The sequence below is a fragment of the Astyanax mexicanus genome, chromosome 20 (assembly GCF_023375975.1).
Source record: "Astyanax mexicanus isolate ESR-SI-001 chromosome 20, AstMex3_surface, whole genome shotgun sequence".
NCBI classification, from domain to species: Eukaryota; Metazoa; Chordata; class Actinopteri; order Characiformes; family Acestrorhamphidae; genus Astyanax; species Astyanax mexicanus.
Window position 1 is genome coordinate 39,378,936 of NC_064427.1, and position 14,829 is coordinate 39,393,764.

Below are 14,829 nucleotides of genomic sequence, written 5' to 3' on the forward strand. Positions count from 1 at the left end.
TGATATGGCTCTAAAATAATATCACGATATTTCAGGGTATTTTTGCGATAACGATATACTTGGCGATATAGGAAAACTAAAATAATTCATTCATTTCAGGAGTATAGTATAATAGTATAACAGTATAATCATAATGTGGCAAAATAAATAATATAGCATAAAATAATATAATGCAGCAAATAATATTGCAGAATATTTAGTGCATGCATATAAACTGCAAACTAAAACAATTATACAATAAATACACCTAAAGCTTCACAGTAAATAATAGACTACTTTTAAGACAGAACAGCCCTATTATCACGATATGGATTTTTAATATCATGATATTTCTGTGTCACGATATATTGTATACCATATAATATTGCCCACCCCTAAAACAGAATGTGGTTTATATCCAGATCTTGACTTATTCATGTTCTGCCCACACAGTAAATGTTGCTAGGTTGGGAAAGCTGTACAGATGTACATCAGAAGCTGATATAGTGATGAAAAATGTACTATCTCTGAGTCAGAAAGGTTTGGGACAGTAGGGGAAATGCTAATAAAAGGGTAAGGAATATGTTCTTGTTGAAAAATTAATGGATGTCCCTTGAAAGTACATACAAAGGTACATACAAAGGCACAAAAGGACACTGATATAATACAATACCATGACAGACGCTGGCATTTGGACCTTTTGACTTTTGCTTTAAACAGTCTGGACAGAGCTTTCCATTGTAGATTCATGCACCCATGGTGTCAATTTCTTCCAAAATATTTGAAATACTGACTCAATACACAATGTCTGAACTCAATACACATTTCCACTATTTGATTGTCCAACCCAGAGGCCTCAGAGCCCAAAGAAGTCAACACAACTGCCATCCAAAGGAAATTAAGATCATTGCTGTTGAAACCCTTGCCCTTTATGTACTGCAATTCCTTCTGATTCCTCGCTTTGAGGAGCATTGTTTTTAAACCTATCTTTGCTCTTCGTAGACTCTTTTTAGAGTCTTTTTAGATACTACTTTTGAACTAATTCAGGATTACTGCTTATACCAACGAACTACATAATAACTACATCAATGAAGGTGATTTTTTACCATAAAGTCTCTCATGTTCATATCTTACTGTTTCTAATTCTTTCTATATTTTATTAAATGAGTTCCTTAATGAATTAATCAAAGGGACTGTAAGAGAAGAAATGTGTAATGCTCTCACCAAAAGGTTCTCTGGCTTGATGTCTCTGTGGACAATGTTAAGGCTGTGTAGATATTTAATGGCATTGGCCAGGTTATAAAGCATGCCGCTGGCATCCCTCTCTGTGTATCTGGTAGCAGAGGTAATGGCATCAAAGAGATCACCCCCCTGTGGACAAAAAACACACAACAGCAAAATAAATACCATGTTAAAGTGTCTTTACATATTAAGGCAAAAACAAGGGCTGAGTATACACAGTATACCCCTTTCTTATTACACAACCCGCTTTTTTTTTCTTTCTTTCCTTTCTGTTTTCTCTATCTATCTCTTTTACATGTATGGAGATGCCCTGTTCCTGATGTTCCCAGCCTGGCTCTCCACTGCCCGCTGTGTTGTACTCCAGCTCTGCAGCCCTGCACTGATTACCATTAACACACTCAGTATCTGTTTCTATATTAGCCATAGCTCTATAGTTTTTAATTTATATTCATATATTAGTACCTGTTATATTAGCCATAGTTCACATTAATTCTCTGTACTGTTGTTTTGTTCTGTTATTTGTTTGTTGTTTGTTATTTGTTTGTACTGAGCGGGTCAACCCGAGTAGGATGGGTTCCTCAGACTGAGTCTTGGTTCCTTCCAAGGTTTCTTCCTCTTAAAGGGAGTTTTTCCTTGGCACTGTGTCACCATAAAATTTGGCATCTCTGTGGTGCTGCTCATAAGAGGCGTGGACCTGTTTCCTGTGTCTCTGTAAAGCTGCTTTGTTGTAAAAAGCGCTATAGAAATAAAATTGAATTTAATTGAATTGAATTGACAGTGTTACTGATGCGAAGCACCAAAAGCCCTTTGATTATTTGACAGTAAAAAAACACTTGGGGAGACTTAAATAAGTAATCTAAGAAAATCTAAGAACTAAAAAACTGTACAACCTGTTTGTTAATTAAACAGTAAACCTGTTGCTCCTGTTGAAAGCCTAACAACCTACAAACAATGTTAAGCTCATGTGCAGGTGCATGAAGGTCATTAGTTTCTACTTCACAGCAGCCTCCTGGAAATCGTGCTAATGATAAATGGCCAGGCATTTTACAGTGGCCTGGTTTGCTGCTGGTGTGGCAGGAACCGAAATCCTCTCACAGAGAGACGGCTAAGTGGAGCAGCGGCTTAATATAGAGCTCAGCTGGACCACGGCAGCAGTACTGTACACAGCAGCCACTCAGTGTAAAGGGAAATCGAACACAAATATTTCTCTAAGAAACTGGTGTGCTCTTTCCCTTTACTGTTTTTTTTTTTTTGCTTCAAACCCGGACTAAGTGATCTACATTAAGAGACAAGTTACGTTTATTTTTAGTAATTAAATCTTGACCATCCATGATCTAATCAAAGAACTGAGAACAACCACTGTATTTAAGAGCCTGATTACATTAAAGATCTGTTCTACAGACCTTGACAAGCTCCATGACCAAGTAGAGCTCACTGTAGGTGTCCATCTCCTCAATCAGCAGGACGACGTTAGGGTGCTTTACTCTCCGCAGGATAGCGACTTCATTCTGGATCATTTGCTCCTGGGTGGGAACACACAGAAAAGTCAGAAACTGTCCTGAAGTTTGACATTGAGTTTTGATGAATCTATACAGATGTAAGCAATTTCCTGAGCAACATAACCCATCCCCATTAAGACTTTATTATAGACACAGAAAATGTAGAATATTTCTCACTCACTTTCCCTCGGCATTTGCCTTTGTTGATGATTTTGAGAGCGTATGCTCGGCCCGTGGAGCGCTCCACACATTCATGCACTACTGCAAAATTGCCATCGCCGATCATGCGTCCCACTCTGTAGCGGTCGGAGATGGAAGCTGGGACCGCAGGGGCTGTGCTTTCCTCCACTGGCTCGGCTAATCAAAAGAGAACCAGAGCATTGGCATACCTCATTATAAAACTACTGAGACTAGTTATGATGTCCCATGACTTTTGCCACTTTTGACTTTTGTGTGTGGCCTCCTGCATCTAAATCGCTTGTCTGTTCACAAGGGGTGGGCAATATTATATGGTATACAATATATCGTGACACAGAAATATCATGATATTAAAAATGCATATCGTGATAATAGGGCTGTTCTGTCTTAAAAGTAGTCTATTATTTACTGTGAAGCTTTAGGTGTATTTATTGTATAATATAAGTTTTAGTTTGCAGTTTATATGCATGCACTAAATATTCTGCAATATTATTTGCTGCATTATACTATTTTATGGTATATTATTTATTTTGCCACTTTATGATTATACTGTTATACTATTATACTATATTCCTGAAATTAATGAACTATTTTAGTTTTCCTATATCACCAAGTATATCGTTATCGCAAAAATACCCTGAAATATCGTGATATTATTTTAGAGCCATATCGCCCACCCCTACTCTTCACACAGATTCTAGCCAGGCACTGCCAATCTCGATCATTCCCACCCACCGCGCTGTCCACTGTGAGTGGTAATGCCTAGCCACAATACTGTAGATCAAGAAATGTTAACTGCAACAGGCATCTGGCATTTACTATCAGGCCTCCCTTGAATTATTCCTTGCTAATCCACGTTTCCTTCCCCTAAGGACACTGGCCAGTGCTCAACTTCACTCATAAGATGACCCTTCACAACTTATAAATGCATTTCCAAGCTGTCACACTTAACTTAACACTTCTAACACTATCAATTTACATACTGCTGTCCCATGTGAAACAAATGCAGCCACGTTTAGACTATGCCTGACAGATTCCTTTTGAAAGAAACTGAAGAACCCCCTTAAGGGTCATAGCTTTTCCTTTTGATGTTTATTTTCCACCCTCAGCATATTTCAAAGGGGTTTTATCCTGCATAATTTGTGAGCTGCACTTCCCTCAAGTTAGAAAACTGCAGTATTGTGTAATAAGAGACAGGTGATGGTGCGGGATTGTCCTGTTTCTTACCATCACTGACAGGCCCTTCGCCCTCATCCAGGCTGCACACCTTTGTAGAGGCCAGCGAGGCAGAGGAGCCGTTCTGGTCTGAGCCCTGAGGGAGACAGACCAGCCAAGAATTCACTCACAGATCACTTCAGCTGGTGCCGGACAGGGTAAAATGACAGGAGTTATGATGATGATGATGATGATGATGAAGAGGATGATGATGATGGTGATGCTGTAAACAGGTTTGACATGTGAAGCTCTTTCCAGGCTACAGTCTGTCCTCTGAGGCTGGGGTGTCCTGACTCAATCTCTCGGCACGTCCCCTGCTCACATGTACCTGTGGGCCACACACGCTCTAGCTATTCTCACCTTTAAATCACAGATGCAACACTAAGGCTAAAGCGGAAGGAACCCTTTGACGGGTACAGAGAGAGAGACAGAGACAAAGAGAGAGAGAGAGAGAGAGAGAGAGAGAGAGAGATAAAGTGAGAGCATGAGAGAAACGGGAGTTTTTTCCTCTCATCTGCTGGAGGCAGCAGGACCCTTAGGAGTCAGAGCTGAGAGTAATTAGCGGTGGACCGGTCTTGCTAGTGGGAGAGCCACAGGGCTGGTTTTGGACGCTACAGGAGTGTGTTTACAGGAGTGACCTGGTTGGGCCTTGACGAAGGAGCATGTGCAGGATGGGGACATGTGAATCAGACTGCGGCCCCTAGGAGTGTGCTATATCATATCATTTACCAAAAAAAAAAAAAAAAAAAATGGTATAATAAAAAAAAATCTTTAAAAGGATTTTCAAAAATGCATATTGTGATTATAGCAGTATTCTGTCTAGAAAGCAGTCTATTTTTAACTTGTTTTGTTATTTACTGTGCAGACTTCTTTTTTTTTTTTGTTTATTTTTTGTTTAATAGCTTATGTTTAAAGTTTATATGCATGCACTAAAAATAATCAACACTTAAATTATTTCTTAAATATGCAAACATTTACAGATTTCTATTTTCAGTACCTACTGAACCGAGTTGCAAATACATTTTTCTTCCTCTGGCCCATCTGCTGGAGGCAGCAGGACCCTTAGACTCAGATCAAGCTATGATTAACTTGAACTGGAGATGTTTTGCTACTGGGAGAGCTAAAGGGCTGGTATTGGACAGTATGCGCTTACAGGACTGACCTGGTTGGGCCTTGACGGAGGAGCACACATGTGCAGGACTGGGTAAGACACGTGAATCTGACTGCGGCGTGGGGCGAGTCAAGGCAGTGATTTCAGCACCAGTGAGGATGTGATTGCTGTTTCTTTGGGTGTGGCTGCATTTGCATAGGACATGCCAGGCATAAAATCCTCCACAGACTGGAATGACTATGAGTGTACGTGTGCGAATGCATGTCAGTTGCTTAATATCAAATTCACTTCCATTTCATTCACATTCCAGGCCGTAGTGATGGCAACACAACTCTGTTGCCATGGAAACTGCCAGCCTTCCAGAGTGAGCGGCGGAGCTAGTAATATTTTTCCTGTGCGAGACGGGGTGCAGCATACGGCAGACCATACAAAGCAATTTCCTCTTTCCTGCTCGAAAGCGAGGCCACATCACCACTGTCCAAATACGATCATTTCCTGTCCTTCCGTAAACCAATGGTGAGTCGGATGGATCTGAGTATTATGAAAGAAGCCATTGATGCATTTTTAGCATATTACGTTTGTTTGCTTACATTCGAGTTAACAATATCACTCATATTGAAGCTGAAATAACAAAAATGCAGCATTTCAAGCTGTGCCTCGCAAAACACTTCATGAGAGCAAAGGGGAGTTCCTATATTGACTGAATGAAGGACATTAAAATCTACCTCTGTTTCTTTAACTCTCTCTCTCTTTCACTCTCTTGCTCTGAGGACATTTAAGGATACTAGTAGCAAAACCTCTTAAGAGATTATTTATTTTAAACCAGGGAGAGAATCTTTTTTTTTTTCTACAGTCCATCTACTACTGCTTGCAGCATACCTCATTAAAATTACAGCAGGAGACTTAGGCTTTTCTTTAGAGTTAACACATCTTCAACCCTGCGCATGATCTTAATAATCCCATAGTTGTTTCGGGAGCTCAAATGGTGGATAGAAACGAAATGAACGTCTACAAGATTATCTGAATAAATAAGGCATCTGGCATCACAAAGTCTCCATGATCTGTCTACATAATTCTAGCTCTGTGATCCAATATCGTGACTATTGGTAGTGTGGCAGTAATCTGTTTAGGATAAGCCACAAAACCTGAGCCGGCTACAATAACATTCTAATAAGCAGTTTCCCCATGCACTCTTGGAGAAGAACGTGAATAGCAGCACAAGCAGCCTGAGTGCGACAGTGACCCACATTACAACTCTTACTAAGTAGAAATGAGGAAAAGTCCAACTTAGAAACACCCAAAACAAATCGTATGTGCAATATGAAGACATGGAAATGCATATAATAGTATACATACATTATGTTTAATATAGTCATGTTGAAATAAACATTCCAAATTTATTATGCATATTCATAAAACAAACTCAAAATACAAATAAATTACTTTAGGTTGGGAACAGAATGCCAGGACTAAAATCAAGATAGAGATTCTAAAACCAGAGAGAGCATGAATGCAAGATGAGGTGAAACAGCAGATCCAAATGTCTCCAATAATGAACAGGAGGAATAAACACAAAAATGAAATTCTAAGGGCATTTTCACACCTATATTTGTTTGCTCTAGTCCAAGTTAACTTGGAGCGTTTTCCCTTTGGTCTGTGTTGTTTTTATACAGGGAAAAAATCCACGCTCACAAAACATTCTCTCTTACTTACTGTTGAAACTTGTTTTGGGGGGGAAGGAGTATGCAAGTAAATACAGGAAGAAGGTCCTGTGTTGTGGAATAGTTTATATTTCTGTGCAGTTTAACGTGAAGCAACCCAGAGATGGCATTTATTTATAGATGTGGTAATTATCTGGGCAATATACAGTTAAACCTAGCTAAGGGAGTCGTTTAGCTGAAACTTGTGGAGCACAGCTGATAGTTGTATTAGCTCAAGGTCAGCTCACATTTTCACTACAAATAAACCGTAGAAGAATTTGTTTGAGACAGACCGAGGGTCTTAATGCAATTGTTTTGGTCAATTACTTTGTTCACACCTGCCCAAACAAATCGCACCAAAGAAAAAACAGAGCCTGGCCTTTTTCAACCGGACACAAGAAAGTACAGGTCTAAATACGCCCTTAAAGTCAAACATGAGTGAAGGCAAGATGCACAGAAATAAATAAGCAAATTGAGACAAAGAAAAAAGAGAGATCTGTAATTACATTTCATGCACTGTGATGATGCTCATGATGGTACATGGCTCATAAAACCATAAATACATACATGCAAAACTATTTACACATTACAGCTTATGCAGATGGATGACAATTGTTCACATGTATTAAAAAAAAACATTCATGCTTTAAATAAAAATGAACAAATGACAACAAACTCAAGTACTATGACATGAATGACAAGCAAACATACACACACACACACATCAACACACCAAGATGAACACTGATGTGAGATTAAGAGCATGCAACTCAACAGGCAGTGTGGTCTACAAAAATGGGATGGGCATGATGGTGAGAAAATGTGTAAGAAAAATACTGAATGGCTGGCTCATGATACAGGAAGTCACAACATCTGACTGTGAGCAGTCAAAAAGGACCTGTCTGATTGAACAACCCTCTCCTTAGCCATCAATAAATCACAAATAAATAAGTCAGGCAACACCTATTCTAATGAGCTGTCTAACCTTCTTCGTGACGGGGCATGGCTGCGAGTGGGGGGCGTTTGACAAACTGAGACAAATCCTGACATTATAAACAGATCATGTGCGTGGGAGGTCTTAAAATGTGTGCAAGGATTTAAAAAGGTGTCACTAGCATTAATGAAACGCAGGGTTGCCCCATATTCTAGGTAAATAGAGCAGAGGGGTTTAGATAGGTGCCCTAAGGACTCAGGAGCTACATTACATACATCCAGGCGCGCACACACTAAGTATAGGGTGGTCTTAAGCTGCCGATCTTGTGTAATTTTGAAAAGTAGGTCATGCTGTGTGCATCTATGAAAGCAATGCTCAGCCTGGCTGTATCTGCCCTGGTGCTAGAAGAGTGATCAGCCATGCATAAAGGATAATGATTTGTGTTTAAAACATTCAGCTCTAAAGCCAAATTGAATATTGGCTCAGAAAGCAGAAATAGCTTGTTGGATATGCACACAAAACCAGCAAACCAACAGTGCATATGGAAACCAAAGAGCAGTGGAGGACCAACGTGCTAACCTACCTACATTAAATATGCAGGCACAAGACATTAATTATTAGTTGTCATTAGATGTTTATGAAGAAAAATTAGCACATTAACTACTCCATCATAAAAAAATCAAGAGCAGACTCTCCAAAAAGTTTTCAATAAGAAAATTTCAAATCTGAATTTTACAGAGTGCTTATCTGGGCTCCTGTAGCATCCAGTGTCTGTGTCTGTTAGACTCTCTTTAAGTACCAGGAAGAAAACAAGAACATTCAGTGCTGGAGTGCCACTCAAACATCACATTTATGCAAGAGTGCTTTCCCCCTTCCATTTCCCCATTCACAGAAATAGGCAGTTTTTTTCATAGCGTGACCCACTTATGTGCCAGATGGTTGTGAAGACATCATGATTCCTCCTTTCACAGAGCCGATCATCAGTCTGCCCCAAATTCTACTCCGGAGAGAGGTGGCAAACAGCGAGGAGAGCAAAGCAATCCTCCTCGATCAAAGCACAGCAAGATCATTCTGCTTGGAGCACTCTTGCAGCGAACTGTGAGGAAACGTGTGGAGAATATGAAATAGTTCAGTGACGAACTGAGGAGGGGTGTGAAATCAAAGACTTAAGTTGGGGTCTTTTAGGACAGTTTGATCTCTCAGGCTCATTCCCAGAGCAACAAAAAAGTCTACAACTCTACAAATTCTACTCTCATATGCTGCATCTGAAACATTTATTGTTAATGTTTCAGAGTTAATGCCAGAGTTGCACCACATCTTGTTATCCTGATACACAATATACATTTCTGGGCATATTGTGGATATCGTCAGCATACAAAATTTTCACTGTACAGTGTATAAGAGAGTATAAATTTTTTTTAGCAGTTTTTTTTAAGAATACAACTGCACTTTTTCTGGGAATCGAAATATTGCAATAAGAAAAAATAATCAGTAAAATGTCTTTACATATTGTAAAAGAGTATTTTCACCATTGTCTGTACTTTAACTGTTTTTTTTTTTTTTTCAAAAATTAGTTCTTCTATGGTATTGTTCCACATTGAAAAATCTTAAAAAAGCTTTTCAAACATGTGTTTATCTTACATGTATATATTTCAAGTATTTTATGGAGCTTTACTGATCTCTGGACAACAATATGTTGGACCAGCATCACCCACACTCACTTTTGTCCTATTATGATCCTCTCACACATGAAACTCATTCTAGGTCAGAGATGCCCTCTATTTTCCCTAGAGCAGGGAGCCTTCAATTAATCCATCCTAGTTCAATAACAGCACGCGACTAAACTGGCACAGACATGGCTGAACAGCCTGAGAGTAAACCTGGCAACAGCCTGCCTTGAGCTCCCTGAGGACAAAAATCTATACACTGTGGTAGTGGTATAACTGGAGGAAAGGTAGAAAGAGAAAAATAGAGAAATACAACAAGAGAAAGTGTAAGCAGTATGTGTGATGAGCTCAGAGACTACACCAATTAAAGAGTTGCTATCTTGTTTGTTCGTGGACAAACCCTCACTTTCCGCTCAACGGCAAATACAGCAGGAATAGAACACCTTGATGTGGCTATATGCCTGTATAGAACTGTATAACTCCTGTTGAGTTGCATGCTCATTCAATAGCCTTTTTTAAGCTTTAACATGATTGACACAGTCTGCACGTCAACATCATCTTTAGAAAAGGCAGAGTTCATTCTCCAAGGACAAATCTACTGGGTTTTCAACACATGGCACTGATGGCCAAATGAGCAAGAGAGCACAAGACCACATTCAAAGGAGAGTTGCACCAATCCCACATACTAAAGATTGTGGGGTAATTCAGTGGGTCTTCCTCAATGCTAGCTCCCCTCTGAACGAGTGTGTGGGGGAGAGGGTTAGGCAGTGTTTTCAGTGCCTGCCTTGTCCTTTTCCTGGAGAACACAGAAGGAATGTGTTACTGAAGTCTGGAACAGGTTGGAGAGCTGTCTACAAAACTAGGGACTGGATAAATAAAGAACATGAACGACTGGATAAAAGGACCTTGGATGTATGACACATATATATGATATATGTCATGTGTGGTGGTCTGTGAAAGAACAAGGGTCTTACCTTGAGCTTTTTGAGACTCCCTGGACTGGGAGGGGAGGGGCTTGGTGACTTCATGGAGTGAGGAGTGGACAGCTGGCTTGCTGGAGTCCCGTTCACTACAAGAGAAAAGAAAAAGACAGTGTTCACAACCAAGAATACAAGTAAAACCTGATTGAAAGGCTTATATATATATATATATATATATATATATATATATATATATATATATATATATATATATATATATATATATATAACATGCTGTGGCAATAAAAAGTTTTCCTTGTAAAGTCAAGGACTTGGCCATGTCAGTGAGTATCTTTAGATACCTCGAGACCTGAGCAATCTAGATATCTTCTGGCTCCAAGAAAATGTGTATGAGGAGTAGGAGGACAAGAAAGCATCGCCCACACAGCTAGCTACAGCTCCTTCCTACACTCAAATCCCAAAACAAATCCACCCCTGCCATTCACAGTGGACATAAACAAGACCTGTACTACACAGCAGTCTATGACCACACTCCTCCACACTTTACACCACAGAGCTAACACAGAGCCAACATTACAGCCCACCTACCACTTCACCTGACATGCAATTCTACACAACATTAACATCTCAAATGTATGCCTGTCTCCATAATTACATTATTATGTACAAAACAACTATTCAAACTGCAATTCAAATGTCTGAATGTTCCTAATAAACGTTTGAATTGGTCATAAATGGTCTCAAGTTGACAATGACATCAGTTATCACAATGATTTCATAGACAACATACAGCTGAAGTAGTAATTGAGACAGGTATATTTAAAATAATCAAAAATCAAAAATAACCAAAATTGTACTGATACACAACTGGTTGGACACTTCCACAACGCTACATCTGTAAAAGAGATCCTCTAAGTTAGATAACAAGACCTGAATAAAGAGGAATATAGAGGAAAGTGTTAATTTAAAATATAAAAAAATACCATAATATCAAATAATTATAAATATTGCTAGAACTATGTGTAATTACTGTTCATGTCTTATCGGACCCTGTGAATAAGCTATGGTAACTTTGTTAAGTTAACGGGTACCACTTTAAAATAAGACTACCTTTATAAAGGGTTTATAAATGGTTTACAATTAGTTTATTAATGGTTACCAATTAGGTTGTAAATGCCTTAAAAATCATTAATAATCAGTTATAACACATACCTACAAAGGGCAATAGTATATATGGCTGTGGGTTCACTATTTGGCAAAAAACAGGTCATTGTTGCCCTTTCTACATATGTGTTATAACTGATTATTAATGATTTTTAAGGCATTTACAACATAATTAGTAACAATTAATAAACTAATTGTAAACCATTTATAAACCCTTTATAAAGGTAGTCTTATTTTAAAGTGGTAACGTTACCAGTTAACGTTAACGTACATAGTTTAGGTTAGCTAGGTTAACTTGACTAACCTAACTAACTATAACATTTTAAAGCCATTTTTTAATTTTTGAAGACTAAATACAAAATATCTGAATGAAGAAGACAGCAGAAATTGTGTCAACAGTATTAAGTAGTTAACTGTTAGCTATCTAACAGCTATGAATGCAGAATTAGCCCCTGCCCTGTCCAGTAACAGTTAGCTAACTAGCCAGTTAGCTATCTAAATGTAACCTGACAGAAAACTCATGCTCATTATTTCTCCACCGCCAGCCGGACCAGCGCTTAATAAACCGACTTTAAATACCGATACCCGGCTCTCTCACTCCCGCACTCTCCGTTAATTCAGCTCCGGAGACGGTAAAACGCCCCACCGAGTCGGAGCAGCGCTGACAGAAAGCCCCGTTATAACAGCTGAAGCTCCTACCTTCGTACTGCAGCATGCTGAGGACACAGTGCTTAATCCGAGAGGCAGTTTGGGGAAAGTGGCAGCGAACTGAGGCTCCAAGTGCGAGCGCAATGAATGAAAAGGGCGGGATCGAGCGGAGCAGAGCGCGCGCGCGCTCGTGGGCGGCCAATGGGCAGACGAGCTGTGTGCGTTGGCAGTGACGCGCGCCGGTAGAAGGAGGAGCGCGAGCTGGATTAGTGTAACTACATAGATGAACTACAGCAGGAGCGACGGAGTCCGATTCACTCCGGTGAACCGATTCCAGCTGCTGCTGCTGAACGGTTTGCTGTATTAAGCGAGTCAATCGAATCATTGATTCTGTACAGTTGAATTCGGTTCAACTGGGGAGTGTTTTATGTTCCTGTGGTGTTTTGAAAGGGGCGGGGAGCCGTACAGCTTCTTTTAACAGTAAAAACACAAAGATTTACCCTTTATTTAGGATATGTGGTGCTGATAAATAGTCTAACCAAGAAGTCCCACCCGCTTAGTGAAGGTGGGTTAAGTGTGCACGAGTGAAATTTGATTCATTTAATGAATCAATCACAAGTAGCTGAATTCTTCAATAAATCCACTCGGTTCAAAAGATGATTCACTGCGCTTAGAAATGTCGTCAGATCAGTGGAATCAGAGGAAATACAAAAACAAATGAAAAAAAAATATATAGTAAATAAATACAACTTCTATTAAACTCGAGCAAGTGAATTAAATGTGACTTACAGCATGAATCGTAATTTGAATCAAATCGAGTTAGGATCAAAAATACAGTCGACACTGCTGAAAATGGAAAAATGTCCACACACTCCTTTAAAAAAAGTAAAATGCTAGCTCGTTAACTATAACCAGCATAGGGTATGTTTTCTCTAGATGACCAGTTAATTTTCTTTTAGCAGGAACAGTAACCTAGCTACCTATCAGTCAGCGAATAAGGGACAAACCCGCAAGAAAAAACATGGTTTGTGTCCATGATCTGTGGATTATTTCTGTATCATTATGCCTCTTGTGACTCATTTAGTCACAGATGTATAACTGAAGATGGGCAGCATCACTGATGAGGAGAACACAGTGTTCCACAGAGCATCATCACCCTGAACTCATGCTGTGGTCAGAGCAGCAGGACAGGACACTGTGATCTCTGGCCTCGCGTGCAGTTCACTCAGTTCACTCAGTGTCAGTTTATTGAACTCCTATGTCTAAAAGCATCCGTGTGCCATAAAATATTGAACCTATTGAAAATAATTAAGTAATGTTATAGTCTTCGTGTTCAGCACTGGGTCAACAAATTGATACGTTTAAAAGGGAGCGAGAGAGAGAGAGAAAGACAAGATAGGATGAAGCACACTCATGGGCGCCATCTGTGTCATCCTGTTAATGTAATGCGAATGATGCATTCGCAGACAGACTTGGCCATGTTATTTTAGGTCAGTGCTCCAGCATTTTCTCCAAACAGCTTGTCAGAAAAGACCTATAATAGAGCTGAACTTGGAAGCTGCAGCAAATTAGTTGCTGCGTGCCCCCACGCAACCTTAGACCTCCGCGGCCATCTGGAGTATGTTCAAGCCATGTCAATGTTCAAAACTATGAGTAAGTGCAAGAAAACAGATGCTGTTTGGTGAGTAGATCTAAGGAACCTGACACTGAGGGGCATACTGAAAGAGAGCCAGTGTGGGTCCAGACTGCTTCAATCAAAGACGTCTTGGACAAGTTTTGTTGCTATTTTTGCTGAAGAAAAGCCTAGAAGCACACATGGAGCACGTGGATGGTAATACAGAAGCCAAAGATCAGAACGATCAAAGTTTGGGGTGAGTGCTCAGAGAGTTTGCATCGATTGCTCTAAAGCACATCCATCCCATGGTTAAGAAGTGGCGAAGTGGCTAATTGCATAGCCCTGCCCAAGGCCACCGGAACACTGGCACACACAGCACTTAAATGTGCCCTTATTTAAACTTATATTTTGCAGGAAGTCTAAGTCCAGGGACGTCCTGGGAACTCTACACCCTGCACCGTTTTTGTTTCTCCCCTAATATAGCAAAACTGTCTTGAGTATATTTAATAATTTTCAGGACAGTTTAAATTATGCATAACATAACTGCACTGGACTGATTGTCTGACCATTCAGAGTTGATTATCTAGTGGAGATGGGCCCATCTGTTCTATACTGGTATACTTTGGTACCAAATGGATAGAACATTTTATTTTGTGGAAACGTTTACCATTGCTCGATCCACAGTGTCATGTCACAGAAGGCATTACCACCCATAGTGGACAGTATGGTTGATGGTAAAATAATACATCTATCTAGAACTGTCCATCTGAAAACGTGTGACATGTGGCATGGCATTGTATTTCCAAACGCTGACATGAGACTTTAGAGTCAATTAGGGTAGCTGCTGGCATTCTTGCAACATTACCAATCCCTTGATAAACATGATAAGCCCAGTCCCACATTATTACAGTGCATT

The 14,829-nt window shown here is 39.7% G+C and overlaps 1 protein-coding gene across 3 annotated transcripts in view; it reads right to left on the reverse strand.

Annotated features, from left to right (window-relative positions):
* The window catches only part of dclk1a (doublecortin-like kinase 1a), an 86,140-nt gene that overhangs the window by 7,977 nt on the left and 63,334 nt on the right, over positions 1-14,829 (reverse strand). Inside the window, exons 1-6 of one of the 3 annotated variants that reach the window (XM_022681479.2) lie at positions 12,350-12,457; positions 10,520-10,614; positions 4,146-4,230; positions 2,902-3,077; positions 2,625-2,744; positions 1,204-1,350 (exon numbers count right to left, since the gene is read on the reverse strand). In XM_022681479.2, the coding sequence (XP_022537200.1) occupies positions 1,204-1,350; positions 2,625-2,744; positions 2,902-3,077; positions 4,146-4,230; positions 10,520-10,614; positions 12,350-12,365 (639 nt within the window). In that variant the 5' untranslated portion in view covers positions 12,366-12,457. Of the gene's footprint in view, positions 1-1,203; positions 1,351-2,624; positions 2,745-2,901; positions 3,078-4,145; positions 4,231-5,004; positions 10,342-10,519; positions 10,615-12,349; positions 12,458-14,829 lie in introns of those variants that run through there. The other 2 variants (XM_022681478.2, XM_049468937.1) reach the window with 2 other exon arrangements.